This window comes from Siniperca chuatsi, linkage group LG12, assembly GCF_020085105.1.
Source record: "Siniperca chuatsi isolate FFG_IHB_CAS linkage group LG12, ASM2008510v1, whole genome shotgun sequence".
Taxonomy (NCBI): domain Eukaryota; kingdom Metazoa; phylum Chordata; class Actinopteri; order Centrarchiformes; family Sinipercidae; genus Siniperca; species Siniperca chuatsi.
Window position 1 is genome coordinate 10,804,904 of NC_058053.1, and position 22,832 is coordinate 10,827,735.

Below are 22,832 nucleotides of genomic sequence, written 5' to 3' on the forward strand. Positions count from 1 at the left end.
AAGTACTGTTGAATAGCACATATTACAGTTAATATTATATTCAATTAACCTACAATGTGCATTAAAAATGATTTAAACAGATTTGGGAACAGTTTCCGGATCTTGCCCTTCAGTTGTTCTGAACATGGTTGACAGTTTTGCTGGACTTAATAATGTTCAAACGAGATATCTGAAATCAATTGTTTGGCGCTGTCCTAACCCGCTAGAGGGCGCTACTCGCGCGGAAGAAAAAGCTTTAACATCACATGATCATTGATCCGCCAAGTTTGGATTGTGTTTTGTTTCCACCCAGTTAACAACAAGGCTGGTTGGAGCTACGTTAAGTCAACAAACGTAACTAGTTAAGTAGAGTGATATCGGAAGTTTGGCGATTGGAATTTCAAAATAATTTACATTAAATAGCAAAATAACCATTTATATTCATGACAGTGTTTTTTAATTCGAAAGTCTTAGCCGGAAGTTACTCTTATTTTGTGGATTTTTGACAGAAGTGGTATCTAAAAGTGGCAAAGAAGACTCAAGCCTGCAGTTTCTTGATAGTATAGCTAACTTACAACTATGAACCTGCAGTTTAAAGACACCGACGTGGCTGATGCAGTCGAGAAGCTTAAGAAGAAATATTTGGAGAGGAGGAAACAGGTTTGAGTTTAACGACAACTTTAAGTATAGTCAACCAAACTGTAACGTATGCTAACGCTAAATGAAAAACTTCACACCAACTTGAATAAAACTAAAATCTATGTATATTACTGTACCTTACCTTACAAAGTGTCAGTTCTAACTTTTTGCTAAGAAATACTTCGTGTCAAGTAAGTTATCGCTAGCTAAAATGTAGCTACACATTTGTTGCACTGCTCGCTTGTTGTCATAACGTTAGTTTAACGTTGAATGAACTCCTAGCTAATGGAATAATGAGCCTTTTTTAAGTTTAATTTGTGGTCTTCCAGCTATGGATATGGTAGAAAAGTCAACATTACTTGACATATAATCAAACACTTTTCTCGCGCAGAACAGAATAGCAATAATCAAATCGCTGCTACTTTGCACTAAAACAAGCCTCTGTCCTGATTTAGTTGCCCCCGTCAGAAGACATTACCTCAGGAGCCAGTGACGGTAAGTGCACTTCACACAGGGCCTCCACATGCTCAGGTAACCCCGGGTTCTTGATTGGATTCTAGCAAGTCAATATTAAACACACTCATTTATATTCACCAATATTTCACTTTTTAGAGAAGCAATGAGAGAATGTGAAGGGTGACTTTTTTGATTATCGCTTCACTTGCCTTTTCCTTACTGTCTCCTACAGTAAGATGCAAGTTTAAAACACAGTGATCTTACCACTGACATGGTTTTGTTTGAGTCTTAATCTAATCACACTCAATGGTCTGACCCCACATCTAATTGATGATGTTTGACATGAAAAACATGACACCTTGACCTAATATGCCTAACATTGCTTTATGTTCTCCGTTTTAGAGGCAGTACAAAGGCTCATTGTGGCCAACAGGTCCAATCCAACAAGCAAAGAATTGAAATGCTACAGCAAAGCTTTACATGAGCTGTTCAAAGCAGTTACCAACCATCCTGACCAGTATTCCTACTGAGATTACTCTTACAAATACCATTTTTCATGTTTTTGATGAGTATTATGCCTTGCTCAGAACATGCTGCTGTCTTTTCTAAGGTTTGGCAGTGATCATAGTCTGCGTGGCAGTAATCAGGACCTGAGTGGGGACTTTACAGCTGCCCCACTTCACGACTCTCAGGTGCTGTTCACAGAAACAGGTATGCGTGTATGTGTCAGAGCAAGAAACCAGCCACAAGTGTTTGTGCTTTCTGAGGTAGAAGAACTGACAACTGACCACCTTATAGCAAACTCAAAGTAGCAGATGCTGAAATAATTTCAATAATTTTACTATTTATTTACTTCCTGTTATTGCTGAATATTCTGACTTTTCCCAATAGCCTCTGTTAGAGGTAGATAATGAGCTAGCTATAGGCTTACCTCTTTCATACCTCTATTTGTCCAGATGTGACCTTGCCTTCCTGTCTGGATGGTAGCCCTGGGTCCCAGGAAACTGAGACTGACGGGAAGTTTCAGAGAGCTTGCCAACTCCCTGACTCGCGCCGTTCCTCTTCCTTAATACTAGCAAAGGTGTACCAGGAGATGATGACCATCTACGAACAACTAAAGGTGAGAGAGCCGAACCGTTGTAATGGCAGGGGAAATACAAAACAGAAAAAGTGACTAGGTGTAGGGTTCCATGCGTGTCCACATTATACATCAACTTAAATGCAGAGAATATTATGATACAGGGGTGCCTTTGTATTTGCCATTGCATTTTCCCATACTTGTATTTTGTGTTTGTGAAGAGTAGTTTTGAGTATTAGAGTTAAAGGTGTGTTTGGGTTAGAGAAGGAATGTTATATGAAAAGTATAGTAAGATCAATGTATATGTGTGTGTAAACAGGCAGAGCGACAAAGCCAGCAGCAGTGGGAGAGGGAGCTGCAGGAGCGGGAGAGGAGGCTGAAGCAACAGGAGGAGGCTTTTGGGAGGCTGGCCGGGCTGGAAGAGATGCTACACAGTCGCATACTAGCTGTAGAGGAGGTCAGACACACACTCCATCCAGTCACATTCAACGCAAGGGATGTGTTATATATTTCTTCACCCCACCTTGTTCCCACTCCTTCCACCCTACCACTTGTCTCCTTTCAGGAAGTAACTCCGTGGTCTTCAGTCCCAAACTTCCAAAGTATGCAGCTAGTCATACTGCTAAATCATGTTTTGACGCTGAAAGTGCATTTGCATACTGTTGTATTGTGGTATAACAAGATTATAACGACATTCTGCCTCCAAATTTAATGTATATCTGCATTTTATACGTAGGATAATGTGTAAACTAATGTATGTACATAAGTTGTAATGTTCAGACATTTCAGGTTGTTTAAGTGAACCCCAGACATGTTTTAAGGAAATACACTATCTTGAAATGTAATAATCCAGCCTGATCTACGAATCTATCGTTTTTTAGCTTATGATGCTGTCCAAATCAAATAGTCAGACTAATCAAACTAAGCCAATATAATTTCTGTCATGGTCAGTAAGGACTTCCCATCACATGAGGGGAGGATGCAAGGGAATGACTATTATAGAATTTTAATAACAAACTCAAGTCAGTGTAATGTATCACTGAAGCATTCAAGCTTTGTTGGTGTGGTTGCACTGTTCATTATGAGTGAATGTGTATTTATGTGTCACCAGAAACACCAGCAAGAGCTGAGCCAGCTGCAGGATCTTCTTCGAGAGAGGAGCAAAGAAAACAGGAGGCTCAAGTCCAGCTATGACATCATCAAGGAGCTGAATGACAACATGAAGAAACAGGTTAGAGGTGTTCACATACAAGCCGTGATGATCATCTGTTTGCATTTTGTTGGTATCTCCAAGGTTTTGATGAAGTCCTACAACATTCTAAAATTATATGAACTCAAGCGCTGAAATGTTGCAGTGAGTCAGCATTATTTTGACCAGTAAGTCTGCAAGTTCTTTCATCTGATTAAAAGCTCATTATGATTAAAAGTCTTCATTGTATCATTGTGGTGTTTGAAGGCGCAGCAGGCTTTATGCTCTTTTAGGGTTGAACATTAAGAACATTAAGTGCTATATGTCTTGCTTTGAGAGTAATATCCAAAGTGGAGTCTACAGCGACCAATCCTGATATCCACTCAATGTGTCGGGAACCAGCTAATGTTTGACTAGAATTTTCTTTCTTTAAAAACAAAGTGACTGATCAGATCTTCACTTCATTATGGGTGGAATAGAATACTGAACAGTTAGTACCTTGGACCACAGGAGGGCGCTATGACATAACCCTCTTATATTTGGATGTTGAATAATACAACAGTAATGCAGATTCTGTGATTTACATTTGTTTTATTGGTATAAGTGTGTGTTGTGTTTTTTTGCTGGTATTGAATGAAGCCCTCCTTGCTTCAAAAATGCAAAAACATCTCACCCGAAAAAGTGGGCAGATTTGTTTGCGTGGAATTAAACAAATTAAGGAATGTTTTTCTAGACAGTGGTCTTGCATAGCAGAGTGACATTCTGTTTTTAAATCAACAGTTAAATGAGATCAATGAACAGAACAAGAAGTTGGAGAGCCAGTCCAAGAGGGTGCAGGCCCGACTTGAGAACCTACAGGTAAGAACATATTAACCAATGCACAGATGGTCATGTTTTTTTTTTTTTATAACTACAGTCAAGGCAGTTTTGTATGGAAAGCGCTTAAGTTCTGACATTCAATCTGACAATCAGTTTTTAGTGTATCATAATGGTCTGAACCCTGTTCAAGGCCTTTCCACCCTAAAAATAAGTTAAAACCACTGATTTCTTGTAGCATGGAAAATGTAGATTTTTTTATGTCTAATATATTTGGTTAAAGTTAAAGCAGATGTTCTTTCATACATTCATTCATTGACTTATTAATTGATTTTTTTTCAGAGGAAATACGAGCACAGCATAACATCAAGAGGCTGTCAAAAAGTGAGTGTTAAGAGCACCGAGTGTATTAAACCATCCAAAAAGGAGAAAACTGCTGCCTCTGGAAAACCCAGCAACAAGGTACTTCAACAACCCTGTGTGTGTGTCGGGTTTTTTTTGTGTGTGTGTGTTTGTTTGTGTTACAGTTGAATGCACTACCAATCAGTAGGATTTGCTCTAATTAAGGCTGCATTACTTCATTTGTTGTTAATGTGTTTATTGAAAGAACACTGTGCACATCATTTAGCATGGTTAGACAGACTCTAACACACTCATTTACCCACATCCGAGCTGGAAACAGTACAACAGTCCTTCTCCACAAACCACACTCATCCTGCCAGCTGACATGATAAATCATAGCTTGTGCTTTTCTTATGTTATCATCACTGTTGTTGATAAAGATGAATTATCAGTGGATACAGCTGCACTTGTCAATTAAAGGATTAGTTTTTTCTTTCCCTATTCGGAGATCATTGACTGAGCCAAACTTTCATTCCCTTACCTTACTTTTTCATAGTTTAATTAACACCTTTAGGCTCCCCAATTTCTTGATGTAATGTTCACACTTTTCCAAATACGCCTGTATGTCTCACGGCTGAACTTCAAATAGATATAATTCTAGCCATGTTTCTTTAAATCTTGACTTTTTTGTGTCACTTAGGTGCTCGTTGTGACTCCATGCAGGAAATATTATAGAAATCAGATCAAGATGTGAACCTGACAGATGATAAAGGTCTAATTAAATCAATCAAGCTGCAGATGACTGCTTTAGCAATATAAATAAACCCATTATTTTTTCAGGGCCGCTCCAGTCCCACCCCACTAAAGCTCCTGGCCCTCCTACTGGACTGGACACTTGATGGACAGACGTTCTCATCAGTAGCAGGAAATGAAGGGAAGGGTGTCGGCCAGTGTCTGCCTCCAGAGGTCGTACTCAACGAGAGATGTCTTAAGGTGGCATGTTCACTGTAGCTTCACTGTTATCTCTGGATTTTATTACAACTGTTTTTCATTGCGTATTTTGGCGACGTGACCACAAAAGAGCAATAGATCAAGACACGTTAACACATTTTTACTGCGATCAAAATCATAAATTATCTTTGGTTCCTTAGGTGCTGCCGTTATTAGCTGATCAGCTTCATCACGCTCCGTTATCAGAACCTGACCTCCTCCTCAACCTTCTTCGCCTCATCTACTGGGCTTTGAGACACATGGACAGTACACAGGTAAAGATAATATATGATTATTCCTGTGGGTAAACTGGGCTGATGCAGCAATTAGTTATAGGATACATCAGAGAGCATACAGTATGAGTACAATAACAATAGAACATGTGGGGCATGTGGGCTATTAGCCTCATTGTTTTTAGTTTTCACTGAAGAATATCTGGATTTTAGAACCCAGACTAATGGTTGAAATTGTGACAATTCAAAGAGCATTATGTGTGATCAGGAAATGTTGCTGTTAGCTTGACATTTTTATTGTGACTGTGTGCCAAAAGGTAATTTGTAGGCCAGATGGTGTAACTTGACCTGCAGTTCTGTCTGTGGTCACTACAGTAAAATCGCAGCACAGTCCATCAGTATTCTGTTTCATAAAATCTTTCCGCGAATAGCCACTAACAAGCCACACCACCTTAGCTGCAATGCTAAAAAGAGATATAATCAAGACCGTGACCTAAGTGCAGCTAGAGAATGAGCATAGTTTAGCACAGAAACAGGGAGATGTACTGTTTTGTTTTTGTTATTTTACAGTCAAATATTGCATCAAAAGCCTGTTTACATACTATTTAGGTGGCTGCCTTTTTAAAAATGTGATCTGCTGTTGTCCGAAAACCTCCGATCTCCCACATGGCTGTCAATCGAACAGAAAGCCAATTTATACCTGGAAAAAATGGGTTTTGGCCTTGCAAGAGATGAGTGTTATTCTGCAGAAAGCTGCTGGGTCACTTTCACAACATCATGCAGCAGAAACCAAAGACGACGCACAGTTATCCCTCAACACATAGCTACACATCAGAGAAGTACACATCCACTTCAAGCAGGGGATATCCACTTTATCGCTACATCTCCCTTCACAGCATGGCAGGCTTTAATGTTTGGAGGTCCTGTCGAGTTCCATCTTGTGTTCAGATGAGAAACGTGGTTATCTGAAGTCCCATTGAACAGGCTGTCCCTGTCTTTGTAGCTTTGATAAGGATGTGTGTCCCGCTCCATTATACTGCCACGTGGCCATGAGCCTCTTGAGAGCCCTCCATGACAAATACTGTACATCAGCTGTTTCTGGTTGAATTGGTGATGGGTGATAGAACAATCTTGCTCTATTGCCCAATCCCACTTTGTAGGCTTATCTGACTGTGAAGGCCCAATACCAGCTTCTAGCCCTTAACCCTTACCTTTAGCTCACTGTCCAACCTCCCAATCCCAACTATGAGCTAGGCTCCAGCCTTCACCCCCCGCCCCTGGCCCTCAGCTCTCTACCCCCAGCCTCCAACTTCCAAGCTTCAGTCCTCTTCTTTAGTCCTGCTGCAGGGAGCTTGGCCCCCCCATGTTTGTTTGTCAGGCCATGTCATATCTGCTTAGTAACATGCTTGATGCTCATCTGGAATCACATGCTCCCTTATTGCTGCAATATGTGTTCACTTTTAAGACAAAAACCAACCACTTTTGGGCCACGATGCATAAATGGAGCTGATGGAGACTTTGAGGAGATGGAATAGTAGACAGAGAAAGGGATGTAGTGAGTTTGAAAACCACCAGAGTCTTCACTGCTTTGGAAATACATAAATCTTGGATAGTAGCTGTAGTTTACTGCACTGATTTATTGGCTCCATCAGTTCTTTGGAGAAGTCGCAGAAGAAGCCTGCTGGCTCCCTGTCAGGCTGACCTTGTATTTTCTACACTGGCATTTGATGAAGATCATTGTAGGCATATCATTCCTATTTTTGACAGTTACATAACAAAAGCAACTGAGTGCAGGCACAGTCATGAATTTTGTGCAATGACCTGTGTATGTGTTTGCACAGCATGTAGCACTATCTACCACTCTGCGGCGGATAGGAGAGGAAGCATCAAAGCCCCCAGCCCAGTTAACAACGTCTCAGTCTGAAGATCCAGACCTGCCCAAGTCCTGCAGGAGCTGGCCCCTTTACCGCAGCCCCTGTCCCTGCACACGTATCCTCTCCACCCTCATCATCCTCCGCACTGTCACACAAGGTAATAATACTAAACACACATATACATACTGTATCTTAAGCATTATATTTAGAAAATGCAAACCGATGTTAAATTATAATTAACATAACATAAAGCAGGATAGTAGGGTTAGAATAATGAATCAGGTAGAGGTGTGATTATGTTTCATTTTTGATAAATATGTTGATTATTTATTTGATTAATCAATAGAGCTTTGAGTCTGTAAAGTGTCAGAAAAAAAGACCCAGAGCCCCTAAAATTGCTTGTTTTGTCTGACCAACAGTCCAAAAACCAAATATATTTGATCAACAATATGAAACTGAGAAAAGCAATAAATCCTCACATTTGAGAAACAGGAACCAGCAAATATTTTTTGCTTGTTAAATGACTTGAACAGTTTATCAATGATCAAAAACTGGCAATAAATTTTCTGTTGATCAACTAATTGATTAATTGCCTAAATTGATTCAGCACTAGAATCAGCTCTTGTGTATGGAAAGCTGTTAACCTAAGTTGATTCCACTCTGATATATTATTAATATTATTTATTACACCTACTTATTATACTGTTTTTCAAAGGAGAATTTTACTATCACCATAGCTACAAAGATGATATCTGAATTTCCACATGTGGCATGTTAAATCTCCCTTGTTGAATAACCACAAAACTCTGACTTATTTCATTTATCTATTGCTGACATCACAGACTGAATTCAAGCAATTGACAGAAAAATGTTTTTTGCTAAAAGACAGCAGACATGAGAACAGTTGCAAATTATTTAATTGTGTCTATGATTGGTTTGTGAGGTGGATACTCAATCTTATATATGCAATGCAATATAAGTATATGCAAATTCAATAATCACAAAAGGAAAAATAAGCCAAGTTGGCTTTACTAAGGTCAATGTAACGGAAAGAAGAATTATTCTGGATAATGATGAAACATTTGAAATAACCTGAAACCTTTTATGATTCACTTTTTATTCAGATTACACTTAGTAAAGATAACTTGATTAATTAAGAAGTAGATTTTCAAAAAAGGAATGGTACTCACTGTATGGATGTGGTTGTTTACCTGCATCCATGGTGTGGTGATGTCATGGCAACCTAATTTAAGTTGCTGGTCAGACTCAGACCTAGAAAATGTGAGCGGTACATCTGTTAGTACTTAACACTTCCCACTACGCTAGCACCCCACCTGTGTAGGTGTGAATACACAGAAACAGCAGGTAACTGAGTGTTCTCACACATACTTTGCATGCTGTGTAAACTTCTTACTTCACATTTTAATTAAAATTCCCATGTCTCTGCTAATAAAAGTACATATTTAAGTTTGAGTGCAAAGGAGCTTAACATCAGCACGTTCATTTCATTATGAGAATGTTGGCATTACAACCACTGCCATACCACTTTCATCACGATTACTAATCTAATCAACAACTATCTTTGGACCTCTACTAGGTCTATCTTGCAGTTTTGTTTTCTTTACAAAGAGCATTAGCCTCACAGAGCCACAAGCGTGGCTTTAGGTTCTTAGTCTTGTTCTGATACAAAGGGCAAGGGGCCTTTAGCTACAGCTAAATTTTGCTCCCTGGCCTTCCACACTATACAGTAAATCTTAGTGCACTGAGTGGGTGCAGCATACATATCCTGACATATATTTTATGAAAATCTCCTCTGAACTGACCTTCCATCTGGTCGTAATGCTCGAGGGCTCCCTCAGTATGTCTACATAGTGTATAGACTATTTTCTGTCAATCTGCTTACCAGGTTTGCTTTCTCCCCCTCTCTGGATTGACGTGAAACCAGATTGAGTATAATGGAGAGATGTGCCTTCCCCCTCATATTTGCTGGGATTTTACACATAATAGGTACCATTCTGAGACGGAGCTAACCAAACTCAGTCCAAAATAAAAAAGAAAGCTTTTATCCCATGTCAGGTTGTATAAATCGTGCACTTGTGGACATTTGAAAAGCATTTTCTTAGAACTTTAGAAATTCTCAGAACTATTTGAGATGATCACAAATCATATGTTTGAATTTGTCAGGGTAAATGGGTTTTGGACTTGAGAAGTGACTGCAGAAAAATGGCAGGCATTTAGGCCAAAGTACAGTGGTGGAAAGAAAGGAAACACAGCTTGGATAGTTGGGATAAGATGGAAAAACAGGTAAAACACTAATAAGAATATAAAGTACAAAAAAGAGCTGCAAATATAAGTTGGTCAATCGATTAGTTGAACGAAAGAAAATTAATCAGCAACTATATTGATAATCGATTAATCCTTTGTCATTTTTAAAGCAAAAATGCCAAACATTTGGTGGTTCCAGAGAATTCCTCACTTTTCTTGATCTGACATGACAGTAAATGAAATATTTTGGACTAGTGGTCGGACCAGACATTTGACAGTGTCACCTTGTACTCTAGGGATACTGTGATCCTCATCTTTCCTTGTTTTCTGATGTTTTATAGACCCAGCGATTAATTGATTAGTTGAGAAAATAATCGTAATCTTAATGAGATTTGTCTCTAGAATTGTTGTAAAATTTCATTATTTATCTTGTATTCTTATAGACAACAGTTTCAGCTGAAAGACTGAAATGCAAATGTGAGTTTGAAATGACTTAAACACTCAATTTAAAACCAAATCTCTGTATGTGTGTGTAGCTGATGTGCTGGCCCAGGTTCTGGAGAGTCTCCATACCGAGCTGATGTCTGAGGAGAGCCGAGGCCTTTTCATCCACTATGGAGGAGTGTGTGCACTGCTGTCGATGCTGCGAGCTGGCCGTGGAGGTCTGCACACACCTGTAGACATCCTTATGCAGCTAACTGAACAGTCCCGTAAGTAGGCATGTGTCACAAGTATAGTGTACCATCACACTATGTGTACACACTTGTGTAATTATGAGACGGCACCAAGGGTGATGAGCAGCAGGTTTTTGGACATATAAGTAATTCTTTCCACAAATTCCACACCAAGCCAACCTTTACCTGGAGAATCCATATAGTGTACATCAATTTAATATTCAACTTCAGTTTGAAAGTAGAAAATTAGTGTATTGAGTGCATTTTAGATAATAATGACACTGTCTGCGAGTTTGATTTCATCACAATTTGACACTGTTTTCTCATACTTAAATAGTTGGTGTGTGAAATAGTAGTGGTTTCTGGAAGAAAAATTTGTGTTCTGGTTTTATGTGTTAAAAAGAGACAGAAATGTAGTTTAATGTTAAGGATGTTGCAATAACCAGTGTCTTGGTATAAAATACAAAAAATAGCTCTTTTGTAGTTGCAAGGCATGCTGGTTAATACACATTTATCTTGTAGATAGCTAAGTTTTGTTCTAAGAAACAACAAGAAAAAGATACAACACGTTTTTTCCCATTGCGAAAGAGGGTTCAGGCACAAACATGATCAGCTGTGGCTGTCAAAGGAAACAACACAGCAAACTTAATGATATATTTTTGTCACCACCACACTCACACTCTCAGAACACTAGAGGAGTTAGGAACTCCACTATAGCAACACTACTTTAGCAACTAGTTAACATTTTTGGTACATTTGGAACATCAGTGGACGGCACAATTGTTGTGGTCTTGTCCAGAAAATCAAGTTATTGCCTAATTAATAAGTACGTACGTAGAGTTAAATTTCCAGCCAGCTCCAGCACCTCACAAGACTCATTTTTAAAATTGTACAATTCACTTGGCCTGGGAAATAGTCTGTGGTTGACGTATCCTTTAAAGCTGCTATGATCGCTTCTAGCCCAGATTTATAGACTGTTTTTACTATCACTATTTACTTTGATTTATACCAGCTTCTCCTGCAGTATCACTCCATATCATCCCCATATAAAAACCACATGTGAAAAGTAACAGTTTATCTGAGCGCCCATCAATCATTAGCACTGGTCAGGAAATATATTTCGAAGTTGTGGTCATAAAACTTTGGACCTCCACCACCTCCTGGGTCTTTTATAGAAAGACAAAAGACTTGACAGTGGTGTACGAGGAGGAGAGAACAGCTGCAGTGTGTTTCCATGGAAGGGTGACTTTGGCAGGGTCATGAGCCATATCATTTAAGACTGCTGTATGCTAATACACAGCAGAGCCACATGCCGGAGGCGACTGGGGCCGGAGCTGTGTGTGCGTACATACAGTTGTGTGTTTCAAGGGGACTGTAAGTCTACCAAGACTTGCTAATTATTGTGTTTTACAAGCAGTAATGAGGGGAGACGGGAAAGGGGTGAGGAAGAGGGGGAGAAAGGTTAACACCTGAAGGTTGCCAATAAAACAAAACAAAACAAAAAGGTCTAGTTGTACACAAAACACACACGCATACACATACGCACAGGACATTTGTGGTCATACTGTGACAACTTGACTGCTTGTATAAAGTTCAGTCACATACTCAGTTACACAACACATCTTGTGAATAACACATTCATGGTTGACAAAAATGCAGTTGGCCATTTCAGCACACACAAATACACAAAACACACTCATTAACAGTGTTTTACTGTCTTAAGCAGAAGGTACACCAAACTGCTTCATACAGTATATTTTTAGAATAACAATGTATCAAATGACAATGTGAAAACAATGTGACACGAGTCACTCATAGTGATGAACCTACAGAGAATTATAGCGAGTTTCAGCCCACTGAATCGCTGTCCGACCTGCAGCTTTACTGATTTGGTTCACTCTCACCGCTCTCATAGTGTTGGTTTTTTTGGACGCAAGCTGCTGTTTTTGGTGAAAAAGCTCTAAAAACCCACTGTACCCTACCTGCTCAGGAACAGGAGACACAGTTAGAAACAAGTTGGTTGACATAGTGGAGTATGTAGCAGCTAAAGAGCCAGATATTTCCCTCAGAAGTTCATACTGTAGAAACCAAAAACGGAGCTAAAAGAAGAATGAATAGTGGACTTCACCAGGAGATCAGAAACACATCTCCAAATTAATTGTAATGTTAGTCCGTAACTGCTGGATGTGTAAATAAGCAACTATTTGCTAACAAGTTCACCACATCAACTTAAAAGGTGATCATATATCAGTGTTGTGTTCACAACTTGTTTCTGCTGCCCCCAAGTTGGTCAAAAAAATCAGTTATTGCAGATTTCAGTAAAGAATTTGACTGTATTGTATTTTTATGGTGTAATACACAAATTGATTAAGTTTATTATGTCAGATGAAAATTGGTTTGCAGTGTGGGCACGTAATTTAACATGCCCAATAAAAACATATAATACACAGTAAAAGAACAATCAGTGCACCATCAGAGACATAGTCTGCATGTGGCAAACACCCATAACAAACGGTACACTGCACTGCCCAGTCCTGCTGTGTTTATGAAGTACAAACATTCGATATGACAAAATACTGTTAGTATGATTGCCAAAGACAAAGAAAGATATGACTGCAGCTTTTGTGTCAATTGACAGAAAATGTGCTAAAAAATTAATAATCGATGAATCGTTAAGTTGTTTGTTTTTTTTAAAGCCAAACATTTTCTGGTTTCAGCTTCTAAAATGCAAGGGTTTGCTGCTTTTCTCTGTTTTAAATCACTATAAATAGAATATCTTCGAATTAGTCGATTTAATACAAGCTAATTAAAAACATCACTGGGCCTTTTACACTGTTTTTTGTTTTTACATTTTATAGTCTAAATGATTTATCAATTAATCACAAAAATAATTGACAGATTAATCTAAGTAAAATTATCACTAGTTGAAGCCCTACACCTCTTACCACCTCACAATTTTATTTGTATGAAGGATTATGTACAGCTACAGATACATAGTTTAGCTGACAGCTGTATTGTCTAGCCACTATCAACAGAAATTACACCAAATATTCACCAGTCAGCAAGGTTTAATTTAAAAAACGCTGGAGTTTGAAACATGCACAATGTGTAAGAAAAACTGTAACATATAGAAATTGATCAAGATCATGTCGGTAACATGAATTATATATAGTAGTTTTATAACCTTGAGATGAGGTGACGTTTTTGCTGGAAAAAGACTGACCAAACCATCCATCCCTTCTTTATCCTTCTCATATTATCAGATTCTAGCTGTCTTATCCTTTCTTATCTGAATCTGATCCTATTCTTCCCCGTCCAATCTTCTGCTGTGATTTGATGCCAGCAGAACCTCTGTACCAGCCAAAAAAGTCCCTCTGTGGCTCAGATTGTATTCCCTCACCCTTGTGCGTGGTCTAAGACAGTGGAGAGTTAGTTTTTGGAGGAGCAGGAATGTGACTTTAACAGAAACAAATGTTTGTTTACTAGGAACCGACTACTTTTAGGACTTCATAAGGTCCACATTTTCTTTTATTCATTTAAAAAATGTGCAGCTCTCATGTGTGTGGATTGATGCTGTTGTCCTTTCTATGTTTCATCTCCCTGCGTGTGTGTGTGCATGTGCGTCAGTGTGAGGTTATGGTTTGATGAAGGGAAGGTCAGAGTTAACGGTGACAATATGGAAGCTCTTCCAAATACTATCATCACAGAGTCGCTCTGACCAGCATCTGTGTCCCTGTCTAACTCAGTTTGATCGTTGAAGTGTTTTCATGGTTTATGCATCCATGTAGTTTTCATTTCTATGCAAATCTTGAAAGTTTGGCAAAATGAAGTTGATAATTTCCATCTCTTCAGAAGTTTTAACATTGCGTAAAAATGTGTTGTTCATTAGAGAAATTGTTTTGATAATATCCTTCTTTCTTTGCTCTGCTTGTGTTTGTGTGCTTGTAGGCTACTTAAATTCCTTCCTGGAGGCATGTAGCTGTGAGGAGTTTTTCCGAACGGCCTCCCAGCTTCTTAAAAACCCTCGTCTGGAGCTCCCGTCGCTGGAGAAGCTCTCCATCCTTCTCCAGAAGCTCTCCAGCATCAGGTAGACACAGAGATCTCCACACTGGTAATATCACACACTGAACAAGGATTAACACGTCTCTGATCACTAGGGTGGCTCTAGGGATGGAAACGTTGGTCGGTCTGTGGATGGTTTGGCACAAAATTTTGTACAGACATTCGTGGTTCCCAGACGGCGAATCCTGATAACTTTGGTGATCCCTGACTTTTCCTCTAGCACCACCACATCTGGAGAAGTTTAGTAGTGTGTATTTCTTGGACTCAACAGGTCAAGTGTGTGTTCATTAACCTAGTCAACTGGTCATCAAGTATTTTTAAATACATCACACTAATCATTGGTTGGTTCTTTATGACCAAGACTGAAAACAATTTATGAATTCTATTTGACAGGTCTAACTTTTAAACTTCATTCTTCGCCTGTTCAGCCAAGTAGTGTAAACCCAGCCAAAAATAGCTAGTTATACAGCTGTATTACACTGGTCTAGTACTAGAGTGTGACTGACTCATTGTATTTCTTTGATTTTTGTCCAGGAAGAACCGTCGTCTGTTTGAACTGTCCTCCCTCCACCTCCAGATACAAGAACTTAATCACAAAACCAACCACACACACACCTTCCTCTGCCTCAATCTCAGGTCCATCCTCCACAACCTTAAATAACACACACATACACTCACATGTGTTTCTCTGCCTCATGCTAGATTCAAGGTCTCTTTAAAAATTCAGATTTCCCAGTTCGGATGAAGATTACTTGCCTTGTATTTCAGTACTTCAGTACGTTGCTTGATCTTCCATGTGTGCTCAAACTATAATTATCATATTTCCAACTGTACAGTACTTCAAGGCTCCACACTGCTCTGCCTCAAATAACATATGCAGAAGCACATTCTTTATTTATACAGTGATGTGTTTTTGAAGTTCTTTTGTCTGTCATAAGTACTTTTTAGTGTTGTGTATGTTTTCCCTTTTGTGACCCGTCTGTTTTTATGTTCCATAGTTTTAATCTGATGTGCCCCCCCCCAGTTTTTTAATGGGTGTCTGATGTGCTCAGAGGAAGAGAGGCTGTGACTGTGAAGCTTTTTAATGACAATAAACAAAAAGAACTGAAGGACATTAAGATCGGACTGCATATGAAATGCTGAAATCCATATGTTTTGTATAAACTTGTCTTATTTGTTTGTTCCAGAGCATGGGTGGGTTGATGGGAGTAATGGTCTCAGGATGGGACACACTGGTGGTGTTGGTTGATGGAGGAGATTGGACGGACTGGAACAATTACAGCTGATATTTAAAACGTGCTCATTGAAAACCGCTCGGAAGTGCTTGGCTGGTCTGAACTGAAAGAGGAGTGCATCCAATTTTTTTTGTCCCCTATAGCATCCAAATTCCTAAATTTTACAGCATGATAGTTATTGTGTGAAACACTGTTTTGGTCAGGGTTTGAACATAGTGAGTTTGACAAAATATTTGCTGGATATTGGATCACATATTTGTTGTAGTATAGTATATATCTATATGAATATAGATTACAGTATACTTGTACACTAGCTGTCTATGTAAGGCCCTTAAGATTCATCATCTCGTTTTCAAGAAGGTTCTGACAACTCATTACATTTTACCAACTACTGGGTAGTGCATACCAAAAAAGAAATGTGAAAAATAATAAACATAATTAGTAACAAAATCGTTGTCATGACATTAATACATTATTATAAAAATGAACATGAGCAGCAAGAGCAACTAGATTGATGAAAGGGAGCCTTTAATTCTCTTTCACCCATTTCAGTAGAGACTGATGGAACAAAAAGGCAAAGCTGACTGATTTCAGTTGTTTTGTAACATTTTACTCAGGTTTCACATAAGTATGCATTCATCTTTATTAATCAAGACTAATTATTATGCTTGGTTTAGGGCTGCAGCCATCGATTTTTGATTAATCAGTGAATTGCTTGAAAAAACCACCTGCTCAAGAAAACATTCAAGAAAAAGATGTTTGAAAGGAAATGTTCTGCCACAATACATGCAACCTGTAAAGTTAAAGTAATTCCTTGAGCGATTGCAGACACTTGGAACATGTCTGCATTACAGTTATAGTAGATCCACTGGTGGTTACACATGTTGAGATGTGGTGATATTAGAGTGAAATGTAAAAATTACTATTGTACAGTCAAAATACAATGGAAAATATCAGTTTTGGAAATCAGACGAATTTACAGCATCATGCATCCCTAAAACAAGCAGAGCCATTACAGTATGTTCACTATATTCACTTTTGAGCATTTTCTTAAACCGTGTTTTTTGTTCTGATCAGTTTGGAAGCTTATGTTCAGCCTATGTTCAGCTGTGATAAAGGTTCAGGACTGAGCTGTAGTTTATAGTTTAGCCCATTTAATGATATGGAATGTTATTACCCCAAATGACTTTGGTTTCTAACCACTTGTGTTATTACGTGGCCGGCACCAGAGCACATGCAAGAACAGTGTTAAAAGTTCAGTTTATATACAAAGTTTATATACAAAATGACTGGAAAACGATTTAATTCTATTGCCCTTTTAAAAATGATTGTGCTGTTGTAAATAAGTAGTATAATTTTAATCTCCACTGGGGGTGAGACTAAATTGCCAGGGCACAGATATAGAGACCAGAAGGGGGAAATCCCCCTCCATCCTACTGAGCAAATGACCCTGGTCCCTGATTAAGTTTTAGCCTACGTTTAAATTATTTTCTTGCTGATGTTTTTACTACTTCACCAACTGTCAAACAGAGGAGATTATGTCCTAGATAAAAGAGGAGGTCATATCTTGAGGAGGAGAGTGTTTACATTGTTTTCCCATTGAGGCTGTTGTGAATTTTGTTGCATCTGGATGATATCAAATGGAAACATCAGGCTTTATGATCAACAGCAGAACACACAACCACATAAACACTCATCCTGTGACCACCATTCTTCACCAAGCCACCCAGGGAACATGTGCAGGTCCGACCCTGAACCCTCAGAAATCCAAAAATCTGTTTGTCTTTTGTCACTTCTAGTCAGATGCAGTGAGGTTAGTACAATTACTCAAGATCATCATATTATCACCAGCCGTTTCTTCCGCATCCATCTCTTCTGCCTCGGAGCATGCTGGCTCTCCGGATAGAGTACAAATTGACTGTGAAGCCACCTATCACTTTCTTTCTCTATCAACTCATCTTTTGCTTTGGCAAAGCTGTAATATGGAGCTATTGAGCGGCACGATAACGCATGACAGCTGATCAGAGCTGCACCCTTCACTGGCACTAGTACGAAGTACAGATTTGAGGTACTTTGAGTATTTTCTTTTCATGCTACTTAATACTGTACTTTTTACTCCACTACACTTTTTTGACAGATTTAGTTTATATATTATACTTTATAAATTAAGATTAAGAACCGAACAATCAATCAAATAGATTACTCAAGAAAATAGCAAGCCAATTAATCCATAAGAAAAATAATTAGTTGCAGTCCTATATAAAATAGTTTAAAAAAATCAACTCCACCTCAACCAACTACAACAGCAAAATTCTGCTTACAAATAAATGCATCAGTAATAATAATCTAATGATATATAATAGTTTTACAATCACAGGGGCCATTTTTCCTTATTGAGTACTTTTACTTTTAATACTTTAAGTATATAGTTTTACTCATGTAACATTCAATGCAGGACTTTTACTTGTAATGGAGTGTTTGAAAGTGTGGTATTAGTACTTTTACTTAAGTAAAGGATCTTCCTCCGCCACTGCGGATTACCAATCAAGCCATCTTTTTCATGAGCACTTGGTAGTTAGGACATACAGAAGGTGTAAGGCTGTGTTCACACCCAGTGATGTAGTTTAAATGAACTCAGGCACAGTCCTGTTTGGCAGATATGGCAAATAAAATTGTCCTAATCTCAATTTTGTCCACACTTCCTCTGTATACCGATCCCAGCCCAGCACTGATTAAAGACGACCTTTTCATCCTCAGCAGGCATGAAAGATGGCTGTAAAAGGTTTGTAGTTTCCCTCACTGGATTTTTTTCAGAGCTTTTGACCATGCCTCATGGCCTGCTTCAGTGAATGGAATTTGCTCACGCAGCCGTAGGATACAGTCTCTGGGAAAATGTTAGTCAGTGAACTTTGAGTTTACAGTATCTTATCACGCATTAGTATTCTCAGGAAGTGAGACTGAACCTCCAGACCAGCACCTCTTCGAATTCCGTTCATATTAGACGATTCCTTTTTATTAACCGTCAACACAATTAATAGTGAGAGAGATAGAGAGTCACATGTTCACCAAAATACAGCAAATGCAAACCTGTCTGAGTTTGGAGGCTTAAGGAGGGCAAAACAGAAGCAGTGTATTTTGGCAAAGATATGACTGGAACACACTGAGCATATGGATGGACAGTGGAGACAGAGATTACGGTTTCTATGGGTTTTTTTGTAACTTGTCGTAATTGAAATGTATTGTAAGTGACATGAATTCAAGCTGAAGGAATCTACAAACTTCTTACAGCTGCTTTTCAAGCCTAGAGGCTGTGAGTGTACTCAAATAGATTTTGGGTGGAGTATCTCTTTAACAGGGCCTTATTGTCTATATGCCTACTCCAGGAACTGTCGACGGCTGATTTATTTACTTTCATGACTTCACTTAAGTCTGGTTTGCACTGCAGTCAGCATAGCGGTGTCTGGTCCGTGTTCCCTAACACACTTAACTCTACCCTGTTCAGCATCACCCACACGACTTTATACACTGATCTTGATTTATGTTTGGGTTTCTTCAGTGGACCAAAATTCAGAAAATTAACCTAAAGAGTCGCCCTGCTCTGGTCTGACTGGTAAACCTCGTTAAAATGGTATTTAGTGGGTGGAGGAGGCTGGCAGGGAGAAACATTAGCGGTTCCACTTCAGCACAACCATAAAGTCAAGTCAATCAGCGATTCGACATGGCAGACCACCAAATGTATATTATTTCCACCAGCCACAATATGCATACATATGCTGCCTGAGCAATGCACTAAGCACATGGAGGGTCTGGTAATATACCTGACTGTAAATGAGCTAGTGTGTAAAGGAGTTGTGAGTGGAAGCAGCTGTCAGGGGTTATTTATGGTAGACAGGCCGGGATCACACTCGTTTCCAAATCCCAGTTTGTTTTAACTTCTTTTATTCTGCTTTTCTCTCATTAAGGCTTGCGTCGGATAACAGTTGTATCTGTTAAAATGAAGTGTTAATCCTGATGTAGGATTTCCATACACATTGCTCATTCATTGCTGTCTGCAGTATTTTTTTTTCCAAAATTGGTATTATGTTCCAGTTTTTTCAATTCAATTCAGTTTTATTTATATAGCCCCAAGAGAGAAGAGAGAGAGAAGAGGGGGAGGGGGAAGCACAATGCAAATTGTGCAAACTGAGATCAATCTGATTGTTTTCCTACTTTTCATAATCTTTCCAAAATGTGCGCTGGTGATGGGTGTATTTGATATTAAATTGTTTCATTCTCATGAGAAAACCTATTCCCACTTTATGATTATTGTATCCTCAAATATTACTGTTACTTTAAGGAATTGTTCAACATTTTGGGAAATGCACGTATTCACTTTCTTGTTGAGAGTAAGATTAGAAGATCTGGATGATCACAAACATTTGTTGTTTTATGGGGTGCTACTTAACGTAACTATTTCTTTACGAACGTTCATCCATCTGCCCAGCACAGGCTAGCTGTTTCCCCCTGCTTCCAGTCGCATCCTGTCTCCAGCTTTGTACTTAACGCACAGACATGAGAGTGGTATCGATCCTTTCATCTAACCCCTAGCAAGAAAGCAAATTAGTGTATTTCCCAAAATGTCAAACTTTTCTTTTAGGGGTTCAGGGAGAACACTGAATCAGGTAGAATCAGCTTGGAGGTTCAACGTTGATAGAAACGTCTTAAACCACTCCACGCCTGACCCAGTGACAACCATGCAGTTGTGTGTTTGTTTGCGCACACTTCAGTGCCTGCCTCCTGCACTTCCATTTTTGGGAGAATACTCTGTTCTAACTCCTCTTTGACAAAGGATTTTTTTCCCTTTGTGATTTTTGGAAGTCGGTTCAAAATGGCAGCTCTAGAAAGGAGCTGTTCCTTGTTTTTTCATGGCTGACTGCTTACCTTCATATTTTAAAATAACTGGTTTAAAAGCGAGGTGCATTGCTAACAGTATGTGACAGTGTTTCTGTGGATATTTAGTTGCAAAATTGCAGTTATGGCTGTTGAAAGCAATTTAATTACTGAGAGTGCAAACACAGTTCATCCTGCTCTCCAGACAGACACAAACGTTCTGATCCAGACTAGTTATAGAACATACACCTGACCGAGGTCTGGACAGTACCTGTACTCCTGCTGTTTGATGTGGTTGCAGGTGACTGACAGGGATGAGTGTGTGCATGTAGTTGTTGTGTGGAGGGTGAAGCTGTTCCTGACTGGCAGAGGTTTAATTAGTCTCATGGTTGGCACTCCTTGCCCTGAAGTTGCTCTCTATGGCTTCATCCTCCTCATTTAAAGTCAAGCCAAGCGCTTAAGACGCAAAAAAAAACAGACCCTGAAGACACACACACACTTCTGCATACGTGTGTGTGTGTGTGTGTGTGTGTGTGTGTGTGTGTGTGTGTGTGTGTGTGTGTGTGTTATCAGACAGGCTCTTCAATTGGGATGGATTATTTGTGGGCAGTTTTGAGAGTTTGAAACATGATGAGAGAAAGACCTCAATGCTGCCCCGATGCCCCACAGCAGCATCACTGGCATTTCCACTGCCAGGGCAGACCTTCTGTGAACTAGACTTAAGATCCCCAGCCAACACATACACACCTAATCATTTAGCTAAGGCCTTGGGAATCTTGGCACAAATACATACACACACACACACACACACACAGTAAATGCCTGATGAGTGGTGTGCCGAGGTCACAGTTGCCACTGTAGTGGCTGATGTCTTGTTGGTGGAGAAAAATTCAAGAGAAAGAGTGGGTGCAGCACAGGTGCATCATTTACTAATCCTCTGAAATTAGAAATATGTCCTCTGAAAATAGAAATCAAGTGTTTTGAAAATGTAATTTTGTGTTATTCTTCAATGTTTTGTAACAGTAAATAAAAAAACTTTCAATTTATGTAGAAACCTTATGCTATAAAATAAGGAGAAATAATAATTTAATTTGAAAGAGAGAAGTGGTTTGGCTTCCCAAACTCATTCTCAACTTGCAGTAGCAAGCCAGTGGGAGAGATAAAAATGCAACAACTAATGCTTGAATGAAGTTCTGGTCTACTTATCTTGTCCTACAGTCTTTTTCCAATGAAATCATCTCTCATTAAATGAACTATCTAGTTAATGTCACATTTAATTATCTATAATTAACTGCTGGAGTTTTGAATGAACTGGAAAATTTTGTGATTAGCGATTTTCCATTTGGTTTCTCAAAGCCACTAGCAGACCCTGTCAGTGTATGCTGTAATGGCTGGCAAACAACGATCTGGGATGGACCACTATATGTATTGTACTGTATATCATTGTCATTCACCTCTGACACGTGTATATGGCACATTACATTTTTATGTATATTTGATCAGTGCTATACCGGTTGTTGTATGAGAAGACCAAATAAGAATTTAACGAGTTCTTAAAAAAAACTTTCACTTTTCTCTGTCTGTAAAACATAATATTTTTGAAGACTCACCCTACACTATATACAGATTTATCCAGTCAAATGTGACTTTTGAATTAAGTAGAATTCCAATGATTTTGTCCCATTTTTCATGCTGTATGTTTCATGTTTTATACCCTGACATTAAGAGTCTGGACTGTATATGTTTTAATTTAATGGCATAATCAAGGTAATTTTTTTAGCCATGCTACCGGTGTGGCTCTGTGGATGACAATGTCAATCTGTCAGTCGGTCCAGCACTTTGGTCCATACAAAAATATTTCAGAAATACTTTATTTCAACAACATTTGGATGGCTTGCCATGGAGTTCATAAATCCTACTGATTTTGGTGGTTCCCTCGTTTTTCCTCTAGCGCCACCATGAGGTTGACATCTGTGGCTTTGGGTGAAATGTATCATGTAGCAACTATTGGCTGGAGTGCCATGAAGTTTGGCACAGACATTCATGTCGCTCTCAGGATGAATTGTAAAAACTCTAGTGATGCCCCAACGTTTGATCCGGCGCCATCAACAAGATGGCACAAAACTTCCTA

At 39.0% G+C, this 22,832-nt stretch overlaps 1 protein-coding gene across 1 annotated transcript; it reads left to right on the plus strand.

Annotated features, from left to right (window-relative positions):
* Positions 1-310: 310 nt before the first annotated feature.
* LOC122885925 (coiled-coil domain-containing protein 138-like) lies at positions 311-18,519 on the plus strand. Its single transcript, XM_044217704.1, has 15 exons — positions 311-639; positions 1,074-1,113; positions 1,477-1,591; positions 1,685-1,785; positions 2,031-2,194; positions 2,472-2,609; positions 3,264-3,383; positions 4,122-4,199; positions 4,500-4,619; positions 5,340-5,492; positions 5,651-5,764; positions 7,564-7,753; positions 10,398-10,571; positions 14,484-14,622; positions 15,132-18,519. Exons 1-15 carry the CDS (start codon positions 559-561, stop codon positions 15,256-15,258), a joined length of 1,854 nt encoding a protein of 617 aa, XP_044073639.1. The 5' UTR covers positions 311-558; the 3' UTR covers positions 15,259-18,519.
* The last annotated feature ends 4,313 nt before the right edge of the window (positions 18,520-22,832 follow it).

Bases quoted from the DNA above. Each gene is read 5' to 3' on its own strand.
- LOC122885925 (XM_044217704.1), top strand. From the start codon at position 559: ATGAACCTGCAGTTTAAAGACACCGACGTGGCTGATGCAGTCGAGAAG. The intron at 640-1,073 runs GTTTGAGTTTAA...GTCCTGATTTAG, and splicing joins ATTTGGAGAGGAGGAAACAG to TTGCCCCCGTCAGAAGACAT. The intron at 1,592-1,684 runs GTATTCCTACTG...GTCTTTTCTAAG, and splicing joins GTTACCAACCATCCTGACCA to GTTTGGCAGTGATCATAGTC.